The sequence below is a fragment of the Symphodus melops genome (genome assembly GCF_947650265.1).
Source record: "Symphodus melops genome assembly, chromosome: 17".
NCBI lineage: Eukaryota > Metazoa > Chordata > Actinopteri > Labriformes > Labridae > Symphodus > Symphodus melops.
Genome location: NC_136707.1, coordinates 7,769,718 through 7,796,457, shown reverse-complemented (window position 1 = coordinate 7,796,457; position 26,740 = coordinate 7,769,718). Strand labels below are relative to the sequence as shown.

At 40.1% G+C, this 26,740-nt stretch overlaps 1 protein-coding gene across 2 annotated transcripts in view; it reads left to right on the top strand.

Annotated features, from left to right (window-relative positions):
- Window positions 1-25,093, top strand: part of gjc1 (gap junction protein gamma 1) — a 39,853-nt gene extending 14,760 nt beyond the window's left edge. The window contains exons 1-2 of one of the 2 annotated variants that reach the window (XM_079366203.1): window positions 12,525-12,760; window positions 19,702-25,093. In XM_079366203.1, the coding sequence (XP_079222329.1) occupies window positions 19,756-21,216 (1,461 nt within the window). In that variant the 5' untranslated portion in view covers window positions 12,525-12,760; window positions 19,702-19,755 and the 3' untranslated portion in view covers window positions 21,217-25,093. Of the gene's footprint in view, window positions 1-12,524; window positions 12,761-19,701 lie in introns of those variants that run through there. The other variant, XM_079366202.1, reaches the window with a different exon arrangement.
- The last annotated feature ends 1,647 nt before the right edge of the window (window positions 25,094-26,740 follow it).

The following is a 26,740-nucleotide window of genomic DNA, read 5'->3' as shown; positions in this document are numbered from 1 at the left end:
ATCAGGAACCTGTACTTATGGCTTCGTAATATGAGTTGTTAATAGTTCAATGTGACAATGTCAAAGGTCACAACCTAAAGCAGTAGTTATAATCAGAGAAAAAAGGTGCAAGAAGAGCTAATAGCGACAATGCAGCTACAGTATGCTCATGTAGTCAATTGACAATACAATGGATAACATTTCTCGGTGATAAATGATAAATTGCAATCTGCCAGCCTCTGCCAATTACTCAGCACCTACCTCTCCTCCAAATATGGTCACTTCTTCTCCACTACGTGGCGACAGCTACATTGCCGAACTTGAGATCTCAAAGTGCCAGTTAACTAATCAATGGCTGATGCTGTGGTGGCTCCATCCAAAATGCATACTGTCTATTTTTGGATTAGTTTAACCTGTAGTCCAACAGTTATTGTTAGCTTCCACCTGGTGTGACAATGATGCAATTTTCCGATTGGGAATTGTCCATGTCAGAGGCACCTATCTTGAAAATACCTCATAGGATAGGACTTTTCATGTGCAGTCATTGTTTGTTAATAAGCTAACAAACAGATTATCTATGTAAATCAATAAGGCAGGTTAAAATCTGCCTGTTCCTTAAAGAGACCTGATATATCTACCTGACCAAATTAGATATTTGCCACATTCACCTTTTCCCCTTGGTTATATGAAATGGCATTAAGATTTTAAAATTGATTTTACAACTAAATTGCATGTTGCCAAGTCAAGGTCAAATCTAAATTTGAAATATTTTTTCAGAATACACGTTTTGTTGTGTCAGCCACATGCACAATACTGTGCATACATGACCTCCAACTTTAATGAGCCATTATAATTATGCAGTTGCATGATGTGGTTTTTTGATGTGTAAAGAGCCATTTGTGTCTGTCCTTATGGCTAAAGATGAGCAGAAAGAAGAGGGTTTTTTTAGAAGGGGGGTGGGGAAAGAGAACAGTAGGGAGAGCAGAATGAGGGAAGGTTGACGGAAGGGTGAGGGTGTGTAGGGATTTGTGGGGGCGGGTAACAAGGACCCACAGGGGGAGGAAGGAGGGGGATGGTGAGGAATGAGGGGATACTAGTGTGCTGAGTCCTCTCTCCACACCTCCCAGCCTCTTTCAGACATTATAATACTTCCATACTGTGTTCACTTGGCTCGTGAGTGAGTCCATTTTCTGCCCTTGGTGCCAGACTATGAATGGGCACATTGCATGCAAGCTTTGTCTCTGCCCACCGCTCGGTGCCATGTGCTGAAACAGGCCGCTCCATTCATGCACTCTCTCCAATTTTGTCTCATTAGACCGTGGGCGCCATGCGTGTGGAGCTGCCTTTGTGTGTTAGAGTGCACATGCGTACATGTTTCCTTCTATAGTGTGAGGATTGATTGCTTCGCTTGCAGGGTTTTTTGCCCACATAACATATGTGTGCATCAGGCATAGGCCAGCATCTGTATCTGTGTTTTTTTTTTCCTCACTCATCTATGGATGTATGGAGCACAGGAGGGATAAGACCTCATATCAGGAAGGATGGAGGGAGATGGAGGTGGGGGTTGGACTACTCTCTCCATATTCAGTCAAGATATTCCCACTCCCAAGCCAGTTGTGAAATTGACCCACACATTGTTGACCTTAACCCCCCACCCCCCACCCCCCCCCAAAAAAAGATCAAAACTGTTTGTTTATTTTGAAAAGCCAACTTTGAATCCTTGACCTGTGAACGCACTGTTTTGTTTTTCATAGTACACATGTTAAATTGAAACGTGCAGAGGGTTAAAGAGTCTGTTTTAAACACACCATCAGCTTCCCTCTGAGTCATCTCACATCACCATTCTGTTTTTTGTATCTATCAGTCTTTCAGACAGTAGAAAGGCCCCTACAGTGTAGACCCGGGCTGAAAGCTGCAGCTGCTGCACACACACAGCAGAGGCAGGGGACAGCACTCCCAATGCTCCTTCTACACACACGCACACTTACACACATAAACATATAAAGAGAGGGAGAGAGCTGCTCCTCCCTGTTTGTCTGATGTTTTGCTTTGCTTTAATAGCAAGACTGATGCCATTTAAATCTTTCGCTTCAATACACTCAGTGTAAATCCAGCTGCATAAGTGGGTTAGCAAAGTCCTTTACTGATACACAGGCGAGGACAATGAATGCAGCAAGCCTTTACAGCCTCATGACAGTCGTTTATTCTACTGTCAGATTGTCTGCTGATACATTTAGAAAACCTGAAAGATCTGCCAAAAGATGCTGCTATGGGTAGATTGCTGAAATTTCATGCACCCATTTTCATTTTTAGAGTTGCAATGAAGAATTTGATTAATCTAATGCAGCATCAATTTCAGAGCATTGAAAGGGTTTCTTTGTGATTATCATGTTTATTTTTTTAATATTTATTGTTAAGTCCTTTTTTTCTTGACTACTTTTTATAATTATTGCTTTGTTAAAAAACGTATTGGTAGGTGTCAGCATCATGTACCAAAATGTGTGTGTAAAGTAGCGAGTATGTATACGTTTTAGTGTTGTCTTGAAATAATTAAAGACAATTTTATTGAATGACTGATTTTGTACGAACGAGTTGATCTGCTTGTTTTACTATGAGATTTGGTTTTCTACTCGTCATATTCATATATATTCATATAAACTCATACTTTTTCCGCATACTGTACATGTCTAATGAAATATCTCATTTTGGGTTGAAGTTAACTTTTTCATTAAATAATGAAATCACCAAATTGAAATTGGCGATAATTTTCTACTAAACTTCAGAGTGCTGAACTTTCACTGAATAAGTTTGAAACTTTTGATATTGCCACCTTTTAGGTTAAGAGAACCATAGATTTGACTACTCCTTTGAACACTTGTTGTGATAACTGAAGGAAATTACATCATATTTATTTATTAAAAAGTATCACTTTTCCTCTCTCTGACATAATAGCCAAAAGTGTACACAAGCAGAGTTCTATTTTTAAAGTGCAAACACAAAATTATAGGCAACCACAAACCAAAGCTCAATTCCCTGCATTCAGTACAGTAGGATAATTTTGGAACCAGCTGTGGTATAAATGCATATTTTAGATGTTATTTTAAGAAATTCTTCCTCTCCTTCATCCTTCTTCCCCCTGCCCGGATTCTCGGCTCCTGTGGTATTAAAGATGCGCTGTGGTAAATCAAGTCATCCCTAATCCTGTATGTGCTGTATGGGCCTCCTCCTCCAACGAAGTCTCATCAAGGTGAAAATGCTGTGATTTGTTGGATATTATTAGTATGGTAATAGGGTCTTAGAAGACATATAATGAGAGGGAGCGGCACACGCTGTGCATCCAGGTGTGTGATATTTAGCAGCAGCAGTTGCCTCAAGAACAGATCTGCCAGACGAGTGAACACACTGTAATGAACGACCGGCCACCTCCATGGAGAACGGGAATAATATGAATGAGAGTTTCACACGCGTTCACTAGATTTTAAATGCAAACATTCAGAGGTTTAAAACTAACACAAACACAAAAAACATACACATTAATTCCCCTTGCCCTCTAAACGTAGCACCAAAGGCAAAGGTGCTTTTCAGATGCACCTACGCATGTAACACACGCCAAACGCAACCTCACGCACACACAACCACATGTCTAATATGCTCCATCTCTGCCTGAAGACACAACAAGACTATCTAACTCTGACTCAGTCTCACTCTGACTCACACATACAGACACACAAACACACAAACATGTATGTATATGTACTGACACAACCACAGAGAAGCATTTTTCCCCTGGAGCTTTTGCCCTTTAACTGTGTTACTGGGACAGATTTAATCTCTAATTCATCTTATATTTCTACTTCAATACATTAACACTGCCTTCATTCACAAAGAGACCCTCAGTCTCCTCCCCTAACTCCCTCCCCCTTTCTCTTTCCTTCCTCCAACTCTCCCTCCTTCCTTCTCTAATGAGTGTCTAAAGTGGGCAGGTGAGCCTGAGCCTGAGGTGGGAGCTGATAGCTGTGCTTCCACGTGTGTGCATCTTTGCATGCGTGATCATGAAGGATAACATACACATGCTCGGGGAGCTGCACAAGCCTTCGTTCACCTCAGGTTAACTCATCTCCTTTCCCCTAATTAAAGATGAGAATCTGAAGGCTGATGAGTTCAAGACTTAGTTAGAAATGAAACGTGGCTCAGTCTTGTGCTTGGACATGTGATGGAGACAGTTAAAGATGTGCCCACTCATAAAGGTTTGAACTTCATTTTATGGGGTTGAAAATGAATAAATAAAATAATTAAAGGCAAACAAATTCAAAGAAAGAAAGAAAAGATAGGAAAGGATACCTGATGTGACACAATGCTATAGGATGTGATACGAAAACATACGTGATCTTTTTAATTTCTAAAAGTTCAGAAATATTCAGATTTGATTGATAATGTGCATTGCATTATATCCTCTCAACTCTTAGCTTTTTGCAATGCAGACAAAGTGCTTTTTTTAGTGTTTTTTATGTACTCGTTTTCTTCCCATGCAACATACTGTACATTTTTTAAACTCACCCAATGTGCAATAGTACATTTAAAACACTTATTTTTACCACTTCGACACAGAACCGTAAAATCACTCTAAGAAATAGAATTGTTTTTGAGTCTATTTCCATGTAGGAGTACATTATTCCAACATCTTCTGCCATTTTTATTTAAACCCCTTAAATACTGTAAATATTCCTTGTGTGACAGCCCCACAGCCCTGCTTTACATATAGAGTAATTTTACAGTACAGATGCTCATTATTCACTAATTGACTTCAGATTAAAGCAATAATACATTTAAGAGTGGAGATATAAACAAGCCACATATGGAATATCATATTTTGTACTTAAAAAAAGAGAGACTTCTCCATCTGCCACAGATTTTTCCAAAGCTGAGGTAAGACTGCGAAGGATAATGTTGATATTAAAGCGGTGACATACAAGCACTTACAACCTTCTCTTTTTAAGACTTTGCATTCTGAAAGTTAACAAATGAAACCCAAACCACACAGTTACTTTGAAAATTCAAGAAGAGATTAAAAAAAAAACGCACCAACATTAAGGGTATCTAAAGGGAACAGCATGTGCATGAGCTCTTTAAGCTACGAGCCTGCATGCTTCATATGTAAGCTTCTCTATTATTTGTTACTGCAGTGGCTTAAACATGCTGCAAATCATAAAACATGTACCGAGGAAGGTTTACTTTGCATATAAACACAGGGTGGCACCCAGAGTCAGACTGGGGGCCTGTTAATCTGCAGTCCAGTCCTCTGCATCTGAGCTGTACCCTCTTATATAACTTATAGAGAGTTCTCTCTGTTTGATGATTAATTTCTATTCACAAATCACCAAAATGCATGACTTTGATCTCAAGTCTCTCAATGTCTCTGCAATCATGTTTAAGAAAAAAAAAAAAAGAGTGCAGATGTTAAAGCTACCATTAACGTAAATTGATTAACTCCTGGATAATTCACTGGTGTACTTGAGATGGAGATATATGAACCTGACAGAGACATCCCACCTCACAACCTTTGTGCACTAAATCACTGATTCATGGTGTTTGTCAGGCGGTGATACCAACACATTTATTCAAACTGTTTTTCCCCCTGTGGTTAAAATAATGAGATTCTTAGCAAGTGGTTTTCCATAGGCTACACTACATGACATGCATGACATGTTTGATTTATTTGTTTAGTGTGTGCAATACTATTTATGGTGTGCCTTGTTAATGGTGGGCTATTTTTAGTCCCCATATCCGCCCAACCAGCCAAGACCTACACGTGCTCTCCCTGTATGTTTCATATAAACGTTTGGACAATATGCATTAGGTTAAAGACAGCATATAATCACTGTTTATACTTATTGAGGGACAGACTTTTGTTTCAGTATGTTTTTTTTGTTTTTTTTTGCAGCTTCAAAGCCATACTGATGTTTTTGTTCCCAATAGAGACTGATACAGACTCCAATGCAGCCATCAGGATCCTAACAATGAGCTCCACTGGCATAAAAAATAGCACAGCCACAGGTGTCAAACTGTGTGCAAGTTTGAAAGTTTACAGGTTTCCGTTCCAGCCAGACAGCCAACACAGTACACTGTAGGTAATCGCTCTAGTCAATCCCCCATGTTGGCTTGTGCACTGATCAGTGGATGTAGTTGAACACAAGAAGGCGTGAGCATTTTCTGTACTTTTGTAAGTCTGTTGATAAAAAGCTTTTCTGATGGTGTTTGATAGTCACATAGCAGCACTATGAGCTCTTGACCTCAAGTGCACACTTTTAAACAAACAGAGGAGTGGGGATGCCTTCACCGACTCTACTGTTTGTCTGCTAGCACTTGGCTTCTGGATGCACTGAGGGCAAAAACAAAACGTTTCTGTGTTAACAAAGAAGAAAGTAAGAGTTCAAGAGGATGCCTTCTGACCGGCTGTCAAATGTTTTGACAAGTAAATATTTGCAAAATGGTTTAATTCCAATGGGAGCTCCTCACCCAAATCCATTTACCATATAAGTCTCTCCTGCTCGCTCCATGTGTCTTTCTCTGGCATGAACATAGCATTTTTATTATTTGGAATCACCTTTTTGTGACTTTGAAATACAACAAAATTGAAATGTTGTTTTTGTAAATGTATTATGCTTTAATATAACCTTCTTACAGTTTATTCTCAGTTGTCTTGTAGACTTCATTCCAACGCTGTGGGGTTTAAAAAGGAGACACTGTCCCACTAATAGTCGCCGTAAAACTGTTAACTTGATGTCTGTTGCCCTTTTAATATTTACACCACACACATAGTTTACAGTAAAAGCTTCAACTGTGACTGTGTATGTGAAATATGCAGAAGGGTGACGAGATGTTTGACTCACAGAAAGATGCTGTTAAAGTGTCGTTTCTAGCATTTAAGAATAATGCTCCGTTTATTATTTTAGTTCCAAGTAGCCCCTGCTACTTAGGAGGGGAGGAGTAGGAGTTACAGTATATAAAAGATTGTGGTCCCTGCATTTGTTTGACTGAGGTTGTGGAAAAGTTGCAGAAGTTGCATCTGAAATCCAACTTTCTCTCTGTGTAGCTTCCTGATTCCACTGAACTATGTTTCCATCTTAAAAGATGCACTATTTCCCAGGACTTTTCTCCACAAATATCCATCTCCATAATTCCAATGAAACTGTGGCCTGAGGCTTAATACACGTTAATAACAACTCGTCAGTCTACAACCGGAAAAAGATAATGGCTCCAGTGGAACCACTTTGAAGAGAAAAAAAAAGACAAGAAAATGTCCTGTCACTCAAGCCTGTTCTTAAGAGTGCTTTGATGTCGAAAAGGACGATATACTGTCAAATGAGCCAAATTAGTTTGGTTTATGCAGACAGGCTGAGGGATTATGGGAGTTAAGCAACCCCAATCTCCTCAATCCATCTATGAGCAGTCTGTTTATTGCCACCCTATTATTTATTTTTTAATTCTACATACATATACATATTTCATTCATTTTTTTTAAATCTACATCCATACACACACATGATATATGTATATATAATTTTTTTAATAATCTTGTGTGTGCTTTGATTATACGTTTATATTTTTGTAAGCAGTAGGTTGAAAATGTGTTAAATGTAAATATAAGTGTTCTATGTAAAGCCAATGATGACACTCCCTTAAATTATTCTAATACTGTTTCATGGTGCTGTATATTATAAGCTACTTGAACCGTGTGGATGGAAGCACAGATTTAGACAGATCTGGGAAAGTGGCACCGAGGGGGTTCTTCGATGGGGTCGGATACAGCAGTCCATTTTGAGGTTATTTAATGATTCACACACACAGTTTTATGGCCAATTTCAAAAGCTGACGCCACAGAGTTCTAAGACCTAAGAGAAAATTGTTGGACATTCTTGTATTGCAGACTTGAATCCCTAACCATCAGAAGAATAAAATAAACTATAAATAATGTCTAAACAACTGGGTACACGGTCTCCAATGATCATAATCTAAAAAGAGAGAGAACCAAAGCACAGTTTTGTTTTGTGTCTACCCTGGAGTGAGCAACATTAAAACAGCTCAATCAGATATGGGGCTGCATTCAGACAATTGCAAAATATCACATAATTTGCCATTAATCTTTTCTAAACCAAACATTAAGATGGGTTCATCTCAGCAACTGTTTATTTTATTGTTTTTATGGAGCTGCTCCTCCCTTTCTTTGTGTGGTCGGAAATGTGTATCCATCAACAGTTTGCTTTAAAATGTACTGTAGTAACCATTATAAGTCTGGTATTAAGATGCTTTATTTTTTATTGTAAAAACTTGACTGGGACCTGCAGAGTCCATCAGGCTGAACTTCATCCATCAAGCACTTGTTTCTTGTTGTGCATCTGTTACATATGAACCATTGCTAATAGTTTTGATTGTGTTTACTCTTTCACACAGAGGGACTCATATCTAGGGACCATTTAATCTGCAGTCAAATTCTCCATCACCGAGCTTAATCCCATCTGTAGTGACAGTAACAGAGAGGCGTTCAACTTGATGCCAGCACAAAATGAAAGTCATAAATCATCTTTCTCCCTGCGCTGGCTGAGTCGGCAAAACTGACCTTGACTGTGGCATAAATAAGCACACAAACTAAATAAGTGACTCAAGGCAATGTAGACTTTGAACAGAACTATACGTTAACTCAGCTTTCAAACAGACAAAGATAATGGTCTTTAGAGTGATTTATGGAAATAGATAGCATTATTCCTCCCACATGTTTGATGTTAATGATTTTATTTCAATGATGGTTTGGGATGGTTGTTTTCTTGAGGCAGTAGCAGCATCAAAACCAACCATCTGCTGCCAGTAGTCTCGAAAAATCAACATGACAAAAGTGTTTCATAAAACTACTCCCATCAAAGTAAAAGAGGACATCACATTATTCAAGGTTATTACTGTACTGACAGGTCCAAAAACTGCATCCCACTACTTAGAGACTGCTCAAAAGAAATGGCCAAATTGCGATGGCTGTACATTAAAGAAAAAAAGACATTCAACAGAAGCTGTGGACGTTGAGTGACACGATACGAATCTAAAGAGGATTTACACCCTCTGATTTCTCAGCACATGATCTGTGAAATTTGGTGATAGCAACTGGTTCGCTCTGAAGACGCAGATAAGAAAAGAGGCTGAGATAGTGTGCAGTCCTAATTTCAGCGACAAGCACTGGCGCTTGGATTTGGACAATATCAAACGGACATCTTTTATTGTTCTTGGTTTTGCATGATTACGACAATGTGAGAGCATTAGAGTGGGAGCGGAGTGATGGAGGGAGAAGGGCAAGCTGAGGCGGAAAGTGATGGGAAGGATTATGAGAGGGTCTACATTTCTTGAAAAAGATCTCCAGTATACGTGGCAAATATAAAACAGAGTTTATGGAGTCCTCTTATGGCTTCTCTAAAAACATTTTATGTGAACGTTACATTTTTAGTAGGCAGTAGGCAGCCAGTCCCTCACAGACCTAATTCACTGGCATCCATAGCGCGCGGCATGTTGGACATCAATTATTTGTCATGTTATAAAAAAAACTTTGGACTTTGTAAGAAAACTCACTGCTTGGGGTCCGAACAATCTGTACTATACTTACAGACTAATCCTTCAAAATAGAAACTGTTTGGAAGGGTTCTAAGGAGAAGAAGTGTCATCTGTCAGCATGTCGTTTTCCAAGACACTGAGACCATATCAATCAGTTCAACAGGTTGATTTGGTCTGCTGTGGAGGTAATAATAGCCACAGCAAACACACATTGACCATGTTGCTGAAAGACGAAATAAAATATTACTAAAATAATAAACACGTTCAACTTAGAGTTACTTTCTAAAGGAAACAATAACAAATTAAGTAATTAAGATCAATTAAAGACTGACTAGATAACTAAAACAGGAATGAACAAACACCTTACCATTGCTGAACTGCCACCCCATGTGAAGACCCAAATGTGAGTGAAAGGGAGTGCCATCTTAAATACGCAGTGACCAGGTGAATGCAATCTAACTAATCAGTCACAGAGTGCAAACCACATGCAATCAAGGGGGAAGGGAGCGACCAGGTAGTGTACCAAATCTTTGCTCCAGAAACATACTGATAAACTTAAAAACAAGCTAAAACCTACAAAGACAACACACATAGAGATAGTAAACAAAGACACATATGACAACATTGGCTGTCCAACAACTTAAACACCACAACACACAACTTCATTTAAAGGGAAATTATGTGTTATTTTATTTTTTTATGAAGACTGAAGAGTAGCCAACTCAACCTATGATGAATGCTGAGTTTTCAGGCCCTCAAGCTCAGTAAAGTTCATCTTCTCCGTCTCAAAAGCAGCCTGTTGCAGGACAGCAGTCTCTTCTCTCGCCTTCTGACCGAGGACCTCCAGTTCAGCTTTCAGGGTCGAGATCACCTGCTGGTCTTGGGACACTCCTTCCAACGGCTTGGCAGCGAGCATGTCGGCTTCGTACCTGATCTTGAGCTCATGGTGTGAAACTTTGCTGCTGTCCAGTTCTTCTTGAAGGACCTTATTTTTCTCCTTCTCAGTCTGGAGCTCCTTTGTGAGCGCCTCAGTGCAAACTACGTATGCCACCTTGAGCTCCTCGTAGTCCACGTGAAGATCTTTCTTCTTCCTCTGCCTGGTGGTGTTGTTCACTTTCTGGGCGATCTTAAACGCAGAGAGGGTCTCTTCGTTGCTGTACTTTTCCAGCCTCTCGAGCTCTCTCCTGGTGTCGTTCTCCCGGTTTATGTACATTTCCTTGAGGGCTTTCTGCTTTGCCAGATGTTGCTTTGTCTGCTCCAACTCTTGGCTGATCAGGAGTCTTTTATTCCTCTCCTTACAGTAGTGGTGTCTCTCTCTCCCCAGCAGATGAGTGAGGTTTCTCATATCTTGACGAAGTCTTTCGAGCTCCATGTGTCGACCATAACCCTGCTGTCTGAAGGTGTTGTTGTTCCTTCTTGGGTAGTTTGGTCGCTGCATTTTCTTAGGCTGGTTGTTTAAGTCACAAAGAAAGGCTGCTGTTGTTTGTAAATTGTCTCTGATGAACAGATATGTTGATCTGAGGTGATAGTTGAGTTATCTCTCTTAATGCTGCCACTTCTTGAAAGGTTCAAATTCAACTGACTGTCTGGAAAGCTGTTATCTCAAATAAAAATAAAAAACTTGCCACTTTCAGTCTTTTGAAAAATAACATTCCATGGAGTTCCGCAGCTTAATTTCTTCTTCTACTCTTTTTATTTTGTGTTGTTTACATTTGTTCTTAATAATAACACAGAGTTGAATGTAATCAACACAAACTCACAGTAAATATTTTCTGATTAGATTTTGCTAAAAGGCATTGATCAGATTCCAAATGTGGCCTTATAAGTGCTAGTTAATAAGTACACAGTAAATAGTTCACTCTCTGTGGGATATAAATGTTTTAAACATGCAAACTTGCAATCCTTCTAAAGTCAGCTTAGAAAAAAAACACACAAATCTCAAAGTTGTTAAATAAAACACACGTCAACCTCATATAGTGGCCCTAGAGGAAAAGAAGAAGAAGATCACCTACAAGTAATTGGGATTCATCCTCTGAGAACCAGAAATGTCTGCACACAATTTCAAAACAATCAATGCATTGATATTTCTGGAGACAATAAACACATCTGGTATACACATTTTGTGCCTACATTATTGTTACTCCACTATGGCAAATATATTTGGAATTTTGATTGGAATTTTCCAATAAGCTAATAAAAGCCACGATATTCCACAGTAACAGCAAGTGTTCTGAAGTTTTAAGAAACACTTCCGACAAAACCTTTATTTTGAAAGATGTTATGACGAAGTGTAAACCTCTAGGAAAGATGTATGCTTGTTTTTCCATGTATAAAAACACTCTGCTCTTTATATTGAGGACAGAAAATTGTCTCACTCTTATGAGTAGTTTATTTCCACTGATATGTTGTTGTAAAAACACATCCACCAATGGTTTATTCCACTAGTAAAACACGCAGTCAATCTTTGATTTTCTATTACCCTTCTAGCTCAACCAATCCACCCATTTTGCATTTTTGTGACATTAAAGTTATTTTTTAAAGTATTAATAAATTAGGCTCTCCCATAATGATAATAAAGGTCTGCTTGTACCATTAAGTTATTAATCTCAGGTGCACTTTAGCAGCGTTATAAAAGCAAAGTGAGATTTCTAATTACCTCTCTTAACCTCACCTGAAGGCCCCGTCCTATCATACCTTTTCTTGTACTTTATCACTGTCTGACAGTCCCAGACTTCCCTCCTCTCTGCCCTCAGAGGGGGTATTAAACCACCACCACCTCCTCCTCATCCCCATCATAACCACACATCCACCCCCACCCTCAACCATGACCCAGTTTGGAGGGGATAAGGGGGTAAGTGAGGACCATTGTAAGTACCACAGGGAAAGAGGCAAGATGCTCTGCCTCCCTCATTCCTCTCTCTTTCAGGAAGCGCTCACACTTGGTTAGGCACAAACACTGAGAGTGTACTTGAAAGAGCGGCGGCGGAGACGTGGGTTTTTGTTCCGAGTTTTTTGTTTGTTTATCTGGATGCCGTTGTATTTGATTTCAGGCCAGAGCTGTTTGATGTCAGAGGGGGGTAAGGGATATGTAAAAGAGTGTAAGTGAGACGGGAGACAGAGACAAACATGTGGGGCCTTAGGTTGAGGGACAAAGGACACATTACCTGTCATCTGGGAGAGAAGGAGTAGAGTGAGTATGCTGCTTCATCACTTTGCTTTGCTGCTTGTTTGTTGTCTAAATATGTTCATTTTTGCTGGGGGTTTTTCCTTTGCAAATGACTTTGAGGAATAACAAATTTTTAATCTGGCAAAAATATGGTGGCAGTTAAGGTCCTCAAAATGTGTTTTTTTTTTTTACTATTTTGGAGAACTTTCAACCTGGGAACCCTAATATCATTTTTAGATGTTTTTTTCTCTCAAAAATTAGGCACAGATCCACACAGAGAGGGTGCACCTACCACAGAGATACATCATGTAACATATGGAACCAGTTTACCGTTGCATTTCTTTCCTTCGGACAATGTTAATGAGGGAGGTATATCACTTTCCCACTTGAACAGGGAAGGAAACGCACCTTCACATCCATACATCCTCATGCAGAATGAAGAAGATTAGCTTATTCATTCATCTCACCAGAGACAGTCTCGCTTTAAGACTGCCCTGCAGGCCGGAGTTCACGTTTGACCAAATAACAAATAAGTCAGCTCCTTCTATTTTTATCCCTTACACGTTTGATTTTTCTGATTTATGTTACTTTAAGCCTTCTGAAACTGGTCGAGACGCACAACTCTTTGGAAAGTGTTTGTGAATTGATTACATGTCATCTTGTGTCTGGTAGAGATTAGTCTATTACATGGACGTGATAAACAGCTCTGATAAGCATATATGAGTCCATGAACTCAACTAGATGTAAAGTCATGCGAGCCTTAAATCACTTCAATGACTCTTTTGAACAATGTTACTGCTGAGAGGCAACACAATCAGACAACCAGAAAGTGTTGATAAGTAAGACATTTTTAGCTATGCTTTTTTTTTTTTTTTCTATCGGAGTGCCCGACAAAGGAGCTTATCCTGTGCCTTCAGTGAAGGAAGAGGGGAACCACAATAAGAGAAACCCTGTGTGTTTTTTTAAGTCAAGCTTTTCCCGGCTGTTGATCTTCCACAGCGCGGTTATTCTCACTCATATCACGAATTGATAGACAGCTGCTCATCACTATTTTGAATGACCGCATGGTTTAACATGAGGTCTCTCAGCATCAAAGCAGCCGGAATTTAACCCACATTTGACGAAGGGGGCGATCATGGACAGATGTCTGTCTGTGAGAGCAGATTAGTTTGATCTGTGCAGTGTGTGCAGGATGAGGTGAAAGCTTGGATCAGTAATGTCGAAGGGAAATGACCCTCAAGCGAGGACAATCGGTGGAACGTCGACCCAACAGAACGCACATTTAGAGGTCCCACTTATTTCTCTTAAAGCCTGTGATGCTTTCATTTTCCTGTCATTGACAGCATCTCTGTTTATTGGCTCAATTATAAAATTATTGTAAATTAGACTCTATTATAGACACCAAAGTCATCCATGTGTCTCGTATTTTATGGTTTAAAATAATCTCAAAAGCTATATTCAAACAAAACAAAGACCTTATTGTGCCAGATTTTTTATCCCATCCCAAGCAATTATTAGCTTAATCGCCTATTTTTCTATTAATATATTTTTTTTTATGTGATCAAGCTCAACAAAGAGGGCATATTAAATCTCTGCACACATAAAGGAACTCTGATCAAGGGCAGCTTTCAATTCTGTCTTTTTTTATTATTCAGGCTCCCTTGTGCAGTGTGCTAATGGCGTTGCATGAAATACAGTTTAATGAGATAATTGTGGCACAATAAAGCAAAATGAGATCATCTTAATATTCCGGACCATGAGAAAAAAATACTAAAGTATGACTTTTTTTTTTCATCTGAACAGAAACATCCCTCGTCCTGTCTTTAACAAGGAAGCAAACGCTTTAAAAACAAAAAAAAACAAAAAAAAAAACATGGGCATGTTAATCACAGAATTTGTTTTGAATATTTGTCAAACTGGAAATGTCATAAGAACACATAGAAATCAATTTATTACTGAATTACTCCCTTTAGATAATATTAACCTGCTGTTATTGCTTGATTCTCATCCCTGAATTGTGAAGGGCTTAACATAACATTTATTGGTCCTGTATTGTGATGCTTTGTGCCACAGTGATGTTCACAATTCTTTTTAAATGAGCGACAGTGGCGAAATCATTCAGGTTATTAAAATGTGCAGAAAAAGCAGATAGGGCAACACATGTACAGAAGCAAAGATGCATACATTGCAGTGAACAGTCAAAATGAGGAGAGCTGGTGTACAGGATATGAACTTCATAGATTATGGCTTAAAGCAAATGGCTATTATACTATAAAGTACAGTATATGCAATAACTTTTAAAACACTATGACAGATCTAACTGATAAGTAAACACACTAATTAGTAAGAAGACTGAAGGACTGTTTACCCCGAGCTCGTACTGACGTTTGTACTCTGCAGGGGGGAAAGTGCAGCTGTGCTCTGTGCTGACTGTTGGAAAGCGGCTCAGCAGCCGTACAACATGTTTTTAAGCGATAATGTGTGCGATTACTAAGCAGAGAAACAAGAACAAATTACTATTTAAAATAATGAGGAAACGAGCCAATATGTTTGTTTTCCATTCAGTGGCCCGCATGCACAATAATAGTTAAACCTATAGGAGTTTGAAACGTTTCATTTGCCCATAAATTTACATGCTAATATGCTTTGCTTAATTAAGGTTCATTGAGATGCTGATAAATCCATTATGCTGACATAAAATCATTAGAGCTTCTCCAACATTTACATTATGATCATTATCCAAACTGCTCTTGGCTTGTGAAAGTGGCTTAGTGTGTGTGCGTGTGTGCGCACAGGAATTTCACAATTAACTGTATAGACAGGGATGAGGTCTTTTGTTCTTTGCGAACACCTCATTACTGCCTGTGACTATTTTACATTTTCTCCCACATTTCCATATTTTCACAGTTCTCACTGATACTTTCATTTTGTTTTGTGTACTGTTTTTACTTTTACTGTCACTAATTATAAATATTTATCAAATTCTGACCTATTTAACACAACCTGTAAAGTCTGTGAATACATCTCTTGAATCTACAATATCCAAATACATTAACATCAACAAACACATAATAGAAAAGTATTTTGGAAATCTGTATTTCAGAATGTTTTCCTTGTAAAGTCATATAATTATAGTTATTTTCTTTATTAGATAGCTCCTTTGTAAATGGTTGTTGTATATTTTCTCCCATGTCATGGGACATCTATATATATATATATATATATATATATATATATATATATATATATATATATATATATATATATATATATAGAGAGAGAGAGAGAGAGAGGTAGAGAGAGAGGTAGAGAGAGATAGATAGATAGATAGATAGATAGATAGATAGATAGATAGATAGATAGATAGATAGATAGATAGATAGATAGATAGATAGATAGTTTTATGTGTAACTTTAACATATTTTGCATTACTTAATAATAACAAAGAATTAAAATGTTACTTTAAATATTACAATAGCATCATCATCATGAATTGGCAATCTGGCTTTGTATTTTTTATGTTAAGGTTCATCATATGTTCTAAAAAGAAAGGAAAGTTTGTCTGTTAAAATTAAGATGAAGGTCAGTAGTAATGAAAGGCCTAACTGTTACAAACATAAACTTGTTGCTGGACAAAAACTCCCCATGATGATGCACGCACATTTCTTTACATAAGAACTCTTGTGCATCTGGAGTAGTCCCTTGCAGAAGTCAGGGTCTGTCCCATGGTGGGCTGAGTCCCCTGGTGTTCCTCCTGAGCCTGAGGGCCCTCCAGCTGGAGTGCTGTGTCCAAATAATGAGTCATTACTGTGAATAAGGAGCAACTCAGCTAACCCCAATGCAGTGCTCCTCGTGCTCATGGTCTGTTTGTTTGATAGAACACTGCAGCTCCATTCTGTGTGCATTATCATGCTGTTGCACGTGTTACTGTCTGTCTTTGAGTGTGTATGTGTGTGCATCCAGAGGGATCAAAGCCAGTGACTGAGGGGATCCCTCCAGTGATGCTAAATGTAACTCGACGCACAAGGTCGTGATGAGGAGAGTTCACCCACGAGGAACTTATCTTGTTGATCTTTGACCCTGCAATGTTCTGGTAGGGCTCTTAGCAATGCCAATGGCTCAGACTTATCAGAAAGGCTTGATGACCCATGATATTAAATTATGTCCTTTTTTAGCTGGTGGCGGGAGAGCTATTGATCCTGAAAGTAATGCCTTTTCAAAACTCATTATAGTGACTTACTATGTGAATCATAATGTTTTTTTTAATGGAGAGTGTTTTCATGTACTTATGTCTTTTTTTGACTACAGACCCAATTCTCGTGTGTATTTCAAATTTTTTGGAGGCAATATAATTTTCACCCCTTTGTAGTTCATCCTATAGAACAGACAGTAACAAAAATACTTTGTGCTACATGTGTGCAATGCTATTTGTAAAACTGGCTCCCTTCTGTAACGTAACAAACAGGGTCAGCTTCCTACCTCTTACTGCCCAACTCGCTCCCACAGACATTAATTCACAAAGCCAAATTTTAATACGTGCTGAGGTAGGAGTCCAGGTACAAATAAGTCATTTATCATCTTATGAATGTTAGGTGACGTTTAACAAACATTCAGAGTGGTTTAATAAGCTAGAATATGTTTGTGAAATCTTTAGGGACAACGATAAAAAAAATCTCAGTTCTGTCAGAATTAGGCTGCAGAAAGTTAAGAGACATCCAGTTCTTGATCAACTGGTAGACAGTTCTACTGAGTGACGATATTGCTTGAGGAGAGTGCATGTTATAAAGCTTCAGATAAGAACAAATTATTCCCCTGTGAATACATAAAACTTTGTATTTGGTCAATATGATTTGATCAGTAGTGTGTCCCTATGATATAAAAAAATAAAAACAAAAAAAGTCAGAATGCAATTTGAAAACGTTCAAGAACAAATATTCTTAAATATTTACCACAAATAATAATAACCCTGACTCAAACATGTCACTCAGTGTAACTTAACTTCGACAGAACTTCAAATGAAAAAGGGGTTGAAGGAGGCAGGAAATTCCACCCATTCCATCCACAAACGTTATGCTGATACAGCATCAAAAACTGAGACTGCAGTCACAAATCAAACAAATGATTCATAAATAAAGCAGCTAATAGATTCAAAAGTCAAACGTTTCAAATGGGAGACATGTAACAGAGGGCAATACTTACATAAGTGGTTGGAATCTGAAAAATTCAAAATGAACTCACTCCCTGATTAAATAAGCTGCAGTTAGATTTTGGATCGTCCTCAAATAAGAAATGTATGTACACCTATAAAACCGTGCCCCAACATCACAACTGTAGGAGAAAACGTTGCTTTACAGCAGATTAAGAAAGAATAGACATAAAGCAAACACTGTGAAATAAGTATACATTTTTCCACCAGAACATCATTCAGTGTAACACCTTACCTTATCACATTACACAAAGCTGTGTAACCTTTGCAGTCAGCTGTTTTTCTGTGACTGAATCTGGATATTATTATCTAAAGGACAACTCTCGTGCACAGTTAGTGTTACATAAAATGAATGAACTGATGTCACGCTGGAAAAGTCAGACAGAGCTCGACCATGGAAGGACACTGCTATGACTCTATTTGCTTGTGGCAATCTCTGCTCCGGACGTTTGCTGCTTGCTCATACATGTCGGTCACAGACACTCACAGTTGGCACTCTCAAGAGGACTTCACTGCTGAGGCTGTTTTCAAGATTCTACACAGCTCAGGCCTCTTGCTGGATGTCCGTTGTACATACACAGAGGATTCCTGATATCTACCGCCTGTGTTTCAGGCATGCCCTTATATAGTCAGAGGGATCAATATGACACATGTTTAATGGCAAGCCCTCTTCAAAACATTCCCACCCTCTCAGCTCCTACTGGAGACACAAAGCAGAGGGCTGAGAGCGCTATCCCTCCTCCTTGGACTAAATGTTTTCCTCCTGCTGTAGTTCCAGCTAAGCTTTCAACCTGCTTGGTAAGGCTATCAGCCTGGAAGCCCTTTAAACTCCAAACTAAGCTAGTATTCATGGTTGGATGTTCCTCTCAGTCTAGCTCACAATTAGCCATGCACTCGTATGGCTTTGTAAAGAGCGGAAAGTTCTGTGGAGGTGTCATACTCATCTCCGAAAGCCACCCTGCGGGACAGAAGGGTTTGGGTTCAGCTTCACTGCCTGATATAATGTGGGTCTGCTGTCTGACTCCCCGCTCCAATGGTGTGTGCTTGGCCACCTGCTGAGTTTGCTGGTTTTGATGGACTGCCTGAAGCCCAGACCTAACCTAGATTGGGCAATATGTCCCTCTTCTAAACTCTGCTTACACACACGCGCGCACACACACACATATATACAGCATTTAAGCATAGCATAGCACAGCACAGCACAGCACAATGCTGTTTACCTCCCAACCAGAACAAACCAGTCAAGTTAATACAATCCTGAAAACTGCACCTCTCACAGAAGAAGGCTCACTAAGAGGATTTATTTCTTCAAAAAGAGATAGGCTTTTAAATAAAGTGTGAGTGTGTGTGTGTGTTTGATGATAGCAAATTCCCCATTTGGATTATTTCGCCTCCTTCTCAGTGCTGCTTGATGGTATTTTTTAATACCGATATCCTCTTTCCTCTCCGTTTGGTCTTCTAATTCCATAAAAAAACCCAAATTTGACATCCACCTCACTTAGGCACGACCGTAAGGGAATATTGATTGCCTGAGCTCAGAATGGAACACTTACTGTTATTAAGGCAATTATGATAAAAAGTATTTTCACATTTTGTCGCTGAATTTGTACTAATAATTTTTTTTTGCAGTGCTACAAGAAATATCTGCACAAATTGTACTACTTCCTTTGATCACATTTTCAGATGAGCATTAATTTCAAGCTGTTTTCTTTTCTCTCCGTCTTGTTCTCCTCTCTCCCTCCTCCTATACTACCTCCAGAGTCTGTGAGCAGGTGAGAGAGGGACACTGTCTGCCCCACTGTCCAGCGACACCATGAGCTGGAGCTTCCTCACGCGGCTGCTGGAGGAGATCCACAACCACTCCACCTTCGTGGGGAAGCTGTGGCTCACCGTGCTCATCGTCTTCCGCATCGTTCTCACCGCTGTCGGGGGAGAGTCCATCTACTACGATGAACAGAGCAAGTTTGTCTGCAACTCGGGCCAACCAGGATGCGAGAATGTCTGCTACGACGCCTTTGCCCCTCTATCTCACGTTCGCTTCTGGGTCTTCCAGATTATCCTAGTGGCTATGCCTTCTCTCATGTACATGGGCTATGCTGTCCAAAAGATTGCACGTATAGATGAATCCAAAGGAGGAGCTGGTGCTGCTGCCGTTAGAACACCAGGAGGAGGGGGTTACACACACAGAAAGCCCCGGAAAATCTGCTTTGGAGCTCGGCAGCACCGGGGTATCGAGGAGACTGAGGAGGATCACGAGGATGATCCCATGATCTATGAGGTGCCAGAGATTGAGCCTCCCAAGAGACCACGGGATCCACTGCAACCCACACCCAGACCAAAAATCCGACATGACGGACGCAGGCGCATCCAAGATGAGGGTCTGATGCGGGTCTACGTTTTGCAGCTGGTGACTCGTACAGCGCTAGAAGCTGGCTTCCTTGCAGGCCAGTATTTGCTGTATGGGTTTCGAGTAAAGCCTGTGTTTGTGTGCTCTGGGAAGCCTTGTCCCCACAGTGTCGACTGCTTTGTGTCTCGACCTACAGAGAAGACAATTTTCCTTCGCATTATGTATGGTGTCACTGTCCTCTGTCTCACACTCAATGTTTGGGAGATGCTTCATTTAGGGATCGGTTCCATCTGTGACATTCTTCGCCGTCGGCGCTGCCCTCCTCAGGAGGATGAATATCAGCTGGGCTTGTTGGGCACTAATGGTGGTGTGGAGGGCTCAGTAGGGGGCCCTGGACCAGAGGCTGGATCTGAGGGAGGTGTTGGAGGAGATGGAGCTGCTGATTACGTGGGATACCCCTTCTCATGGAACACCCCGTCAGCTCCTCCTGGCTACAACATTGTGGTAAAGCCAGAGCAGATGCCCTACACGGATCTAAGCAATGCTAAGATGGCGTGCAAGCAGAACCGCGCAAACATCGCCCAAGAGGAACAGCAACAATTTGGTAGCAATGAGGATAATTTTCCCACTGGAGGGGAGGCCCGTGTGGCTTTGAACAAAGATATGATCCAGCAAGCTCATGAGCAACTGGAGGCAGCCATCCAGGCCTACAGTCAGCAGCATCGAGCAGAGGAGCAGCTCGGGGACAACCAAGATGACAAGCCTCAAAGTAACATTATTCTGGCCCAACCACAGCCGCAGCCTCAGCCTCAGAAAGAGCGCAAGCATAGATTTAAACATGGGAAAGGAGGCAGCAGCGGAGGAGGAAGCAGCAGCAATAGCAGCAGCAGCAAGTCAGGAGAGGGAAAGCCCTCTGTATGGATTTAATCCTTGAAAAAGTGACGTTTTTTTTTAACCATGTAGATATCAGACAATGGATGACGGGTTGTTGCAATCTTCCTTGGATATTTAAACACCACAGTGTCTTAAAGTGTCACGCAAGCTGAAGAAGATGTGTTAAGTTGTGTAAAAAAAGTGATATTGCAGCTGACAATTTGTGTTGTCTGGGCTATCACTGTCTAACTTAAAGCATCACATCAACACAAACTGAAATAGGCGACAGTCTGTCCGTTTACATGTCTCGTTCTCCTCGAGTCCTTGAGCAAATTTTTGACCTCTGTTGTCTTCTCCTTGATCCTTTCTTCGGGATTTGACCTTTAAAGAATTATTGAATGATATTGACTTTTGTTGCCAATCAGATTGGTTCCAGGTTTGGCTTAGCTCATCTACTGGTTTCTCATCCACAAAGACACTGTCTACATTACATTGGCATGCTAATTCTTGGGACTTCAAAGTAAGAGAGAGTTGTCGTAATACAAAGGCAACAAGATGCCATCACAATGCCCTCGCAAGCTAAAGCTACAACTTCTTACTGTGATATTGCTGTAAAGGCGAGTCATGCCAACATTAATGCAATAAAATGAAACACGACTTAGTGGCAGCGCCTGAAGCAGTGACATTATAATGAAGGGATAATGTTAGCTTCCTAAAGGCTGTGTCTTGTCATGATCTGTTTCTTCTTTAGTGTGCATCACAGTTCTGTGTAACTGTGATTTTGTATTTGACAATGTGTTTGAACGTGTTTTCTATGTTTTCATAAGTATGCAACAACAGCTTCAGTTCAGACAGCAGAGCATACAGAAGGTTGCTTTTTAAACAAGTCCACATCTGAAAATACCTGATCGTTTTTGTTTTTTTTGACAAGGTGCATCAGCAATGAAGTTTTTATACCTTATTTTTCAACCTCTTTCTGGCTCTTCATGGCTTTTGACTACAGCGGCTCAGCACCCTGCTCATGTCCCATCTGCATTGTAGTTGGCTGCCCCCTGGTGGTATCTTCTGCAGGGCTTCCTTTAATTGGGAGTAGATTCTGGTTGCTACTTGTTTCCAGTAACACTTTAACCAGCTGCAGTGTGTCTTTTCTATTGATAGGCCTTCCCAGCACTACACCGTCAGTGTACAATGCACAAGGCTGCGATTACACCACTTTGTAATCGGAAAGCTTCAAAGCCATTTCTATAATAACTCGAGACCAAACACTGTTTGTGCAATGTGTCTGTGCCAAGATCTTATGCAGGGCTGCTGTGAAGACTGCTTGTTTGTAGCTTTGGAATACTGTGGCCATGCTACTCCAGTTTTGGGAAAAAAAATGCCTACAAGAGACCAACCATTTTTTTAAATCCACTTTTTTGTATTAAATGTGTGTGTTGTTTTTTTAAATTGGTTTAAAATACCAAACTTGAAAATTCCATTCATTTTTATGTTCAGAATAGTGTTTCATACGAAAACACCAATTTTTTAGATAACATTTTTTTGTAAAATACAGGAAAAGTAAACAAGTTCTTTTTAAAAGTGACTTTGCTGTATGGCTAATTATTCTAAGTGTTTTTAATTGCCTTCCAATTGTAAAAAAAAATGTGAAATATGACATAGTATATTTTTATATGTCGGCTATAGTGACTGAAATGAAAAAAAAAAGCGAGAGTTGTCCTTGTATGTTACAGTATCAGTATTTAATGTATGTACCAACTCTTTGGGCTGTGTTTTTAATAAACAGTGTTACTCCTTTCCCATCATTGTTATACAATTGCTCTCAAACTGTGTGTGGAGACCAACTGGCTGAAGGAATCAAATGGGGAAAAAGTGCCATATTATTCAAACCATTCCCAGCTTTTTGTTTTTTATAGTGGCTTTCTAAACAAGCTGCAAAACTCATCACTTACTCATTCCTTCCTGGAGAATTCAAAGGTGAAAAGCTGACAGCATTTAGAGTAAAACTAATAATGCTGTTTTGTTGTATACCAGGTCGTAAATCTATAGGGAATCTGACAAATGATGATCATTGCTCATTTGATAAACAACTGACACGTTTGTAGCATCACATGATATTGGTTTGCTCATCTCTGCTGTTCATCCAGCCAGCCAGCTAAAACAGAGAGTCAAAAACTTCAAAAAGGTCTTCTGTTAGCTGATGTCTAAACCAGTGATGGACACCGTCTGGCTGCAGTCGCTCCCTTGTCAGCAGTATGCCACAGGTGATTTACTGAAAGTTTTCCTGTCTGTGTTAGGCTCTCGCCTTGAGCCCCGAAATCAGTTCTCATTAAATTTTTCCACTGTGAGCAAAGTTTTTTCACTAGAGTAGAAAAGAGAAAGAAACAAAAGGGAGTTTAAATGAAGACAGCTGGGGATGCTTCACAGTTAAAGCCAGCTGGGGCCACTAGAGGGCAATTTTCTGGTAAAGGAGGGAGCACAAGGAGGGGGTGTTTTGATGATGTGCCATACGCACACTCAAAGAACTCATCTGCTCATAGTATAACTGGCAGCTTGGCTTTGCGTTTTCAAAACCTTCTGCAGTTATACTGCTCAGACTTGTCTGTTTATGGTAAGGGTAAGGAATTCAGTGAGTGATCCAGGTCAGAAGAGTTTCCCTGTGGCATAGTTAAATATTTGTGTAGGCTGGGTTACTTCCTTCGATTGAATGACTTGGAAAAGTTGTGTGGGAGTCAAGTGTACTCACCAGACAGACGAAGGTTTCGAGGACTACGCTTATTTGGGACTATTCGTCTCTGTATATTGCTGCATTCCTGTGAAAGCATTTCTCCAAAATGCCATTAGGGCTTTAAAAAACTCAAGCAAAAAAAAAAGGAAATGAAAAAACGTCAAACCAAGTGTAAAAGTTTCCTGTTGATTATGGTGTGTACATATTTTGCAAGAGAACAGATTTCTGTTGATTCTTTAAGAGGGTGTGCAGGAATTTGGCCTTTCTTTATTAATATGCTGTACAAGAAAAAATATTCAAACAGCATAAAATCACTTGAAATTGAGGTATGTTGCACTTGTTAGCAACAGTACACTATCTGTAATGTTATGGTAATGTAATTCTCTTAAGAGAGGAGAAACACTTTGGACTAAAAGCCATCATACCTACCGTATAAAGGAAATACAAGAGTTATTCCCCAGAATGACAGAGGAACTTTTTATGGCTCAATCAACTGGATACCACAATTTCCACTTTCAGCATTCATTTCCCTTTGTTAAACAATGTCAGTTTTCACTGGAAAGACAAAAGTAAAGCCCTGGTGTTTCCCTACATGTTTCTTGTGGTCAAACAGTGATATTACAAGTACAAACTCTGAGATGCATTTGTGTGTTTGTGTGTTTTTCAATGCCTTTTGTAAAAAAAAATGGATATTTCTCTCAGTGCCATTCTGATTTCCCCTGGCAAAGATTTGTTTCATATATAATTGAATGCATGTTAAAAGCCATATTTTCCTACAAAAATAAATCAGAAATGCATATTGAAGGATGTCTCTGCATCTTTTGTCTGTAACAAACAAAACAAAAAAAGAAAAAGTCTGGAAATAAAAGACTTCCCACTCTTGAAAAGTTGAATATTGTTCTTCTCTTGTTGTCAGAATAAGATCTGTGTTTGATTTTGATAGGTGGAGATCAGGGGGTCTCTGCAGTCCTATCAGGAGAATTACACTCACAGGGGCTGATGTTGTGTCACAGGGAAGCCGATGAGATGCCACCTCAGCTCACGTCAGGCGTGTCATTTTGTTTGTCACTGGTGGTTCACTCAGTGACAGTTGAACTTCAGCTTTGTGATGAGAGAACAAATGAGTCTGTGAGGCATTCAATGACATTAATGCATGACAGGCGTAATGTTGGTTCCAATTAGCCTCTAAATTAAATTGTCCTCGATAAAACAATCAGTTTTATCAGTTGCCATGGAGACCAAACCGTACTGGCGCCTGTGACTGGCATTGCCACGGTTCGCTCTCTGTTTTGTAGATTATTGATGATTATTTTTTCTCTATATGTGATCTTTGCAGCCTAGATGACAAATGGAAGTGTCCTGGCTTTACTAACCTATGATCGGGACTCTTTATTTCGTATCAAAGAGTCATTGGAGGACATGTTTCATACCTGGGACCGTTACAAACAGGCATTTCTGCCTCCGTTTGAAATCGATCCCGTCTCACCTGACTACTTGGTGCTGTATCGGGTGCCGGGTAGGACCCGCAGGAGATCCAGAAAAAGAGGCTCTCGGTCCGGTATCCAAGTGAAGCGAGGGCGTGCTGCGGCTGCCGGGGGCTCCGTCGTCTTCGGCTGCCGGGACCACGCTCGGTTCCTGCGCCAGATTCCTCTCCTCGATGTGTGCGTCGGCGTGTCCTCGCTGCCGCCTGCCCGCACTTCAACAGGTGTCCTGGACCCTTCACAGTGCTGGAGCCATGATCAGGGGTTTTCATCGCCATCGCCTACTTCCGTGTTTATGCCGGCTTTTCCAGCGTGGACCAGCTGGAGCTCACGTGACCGCTGGATGTGCCTTCGTCCAGTCCCGCTCCGCAACACGGTCACTACCTCCGAGACGTCAATCCACGTCGGCCTATTGGATGCTGTTCAATGTGACTCCGACACTTTCAAGAGTCAACTGGGGACGTTTTTGTTTGTCCAGGCTTTTAATTAGTCTCTTTTAGGGCTGTTATGATCTCTGTACTGTCTGTTTGTTGCTTGTGATGTTTTAAACCCTGTTTGTGAAGCACTTTGTGGCCCCTGCCTGTGAAAAGTGCTATATAAATAAATTTTACTTACTTACTTACTTACTTACTTGTTCAATCACTCCTCATTGAAGAAACAGAAATGTCGATTTTGAATTCAGTGCCTGCAAGGAGTAAGATCTCCGTTTTTTTTACCCTCTTTATGTCTGTTGTCATTAACAAGTTGAGAGCCAAACTGCCCGGAGAACACGCATCAGAAAATAGAAATGGAGAGTATGTTTTTATGATTCTCTGTCCCCAGAGAGACTAGCCAGTGGGAATGTGCAGAGTGCTGCAGCTGGATTAACAAGGGGGACGCTGCTGATGAGTGGAATCCCATGAGCAATGTCTGGAATGGCAACTTGTGGCAGTGGGCTATTTTCTCTATAAAAAGAAACAAACAATTAATATTTGTAATGGCCTCATTAGCTGGATATACTGAGGTCACACTGATATAATTTTAGAGACATTTAACACATGCTACAATTCTGATTTTAGGGACAGCTAAAAGCTCCATTACTTTAAAGGTTTCTCAGCTTGGTGTTTTCTCCCCACAGTCTTTGAAAGCATCGCTCAGATGTTTAAATGCTGGTCCATATACCGTGGGATGCACTTTAGCAGGACATGAAGGAGAGAATTTGAGAAGTGGATGGTGCCTTCATGTAAAAGGTCAGATTTAAAGGTCATAGAAGTCTAAATAGTGCAGCTTTCATAAGGTTACAGATATTTGTAAAAGAATCACTAGATCAGTGCACGAGGGTTTGGAAACGCTCTTAATAAATCACTGGGTCAAAACGCTGTCCTGTCCTTAA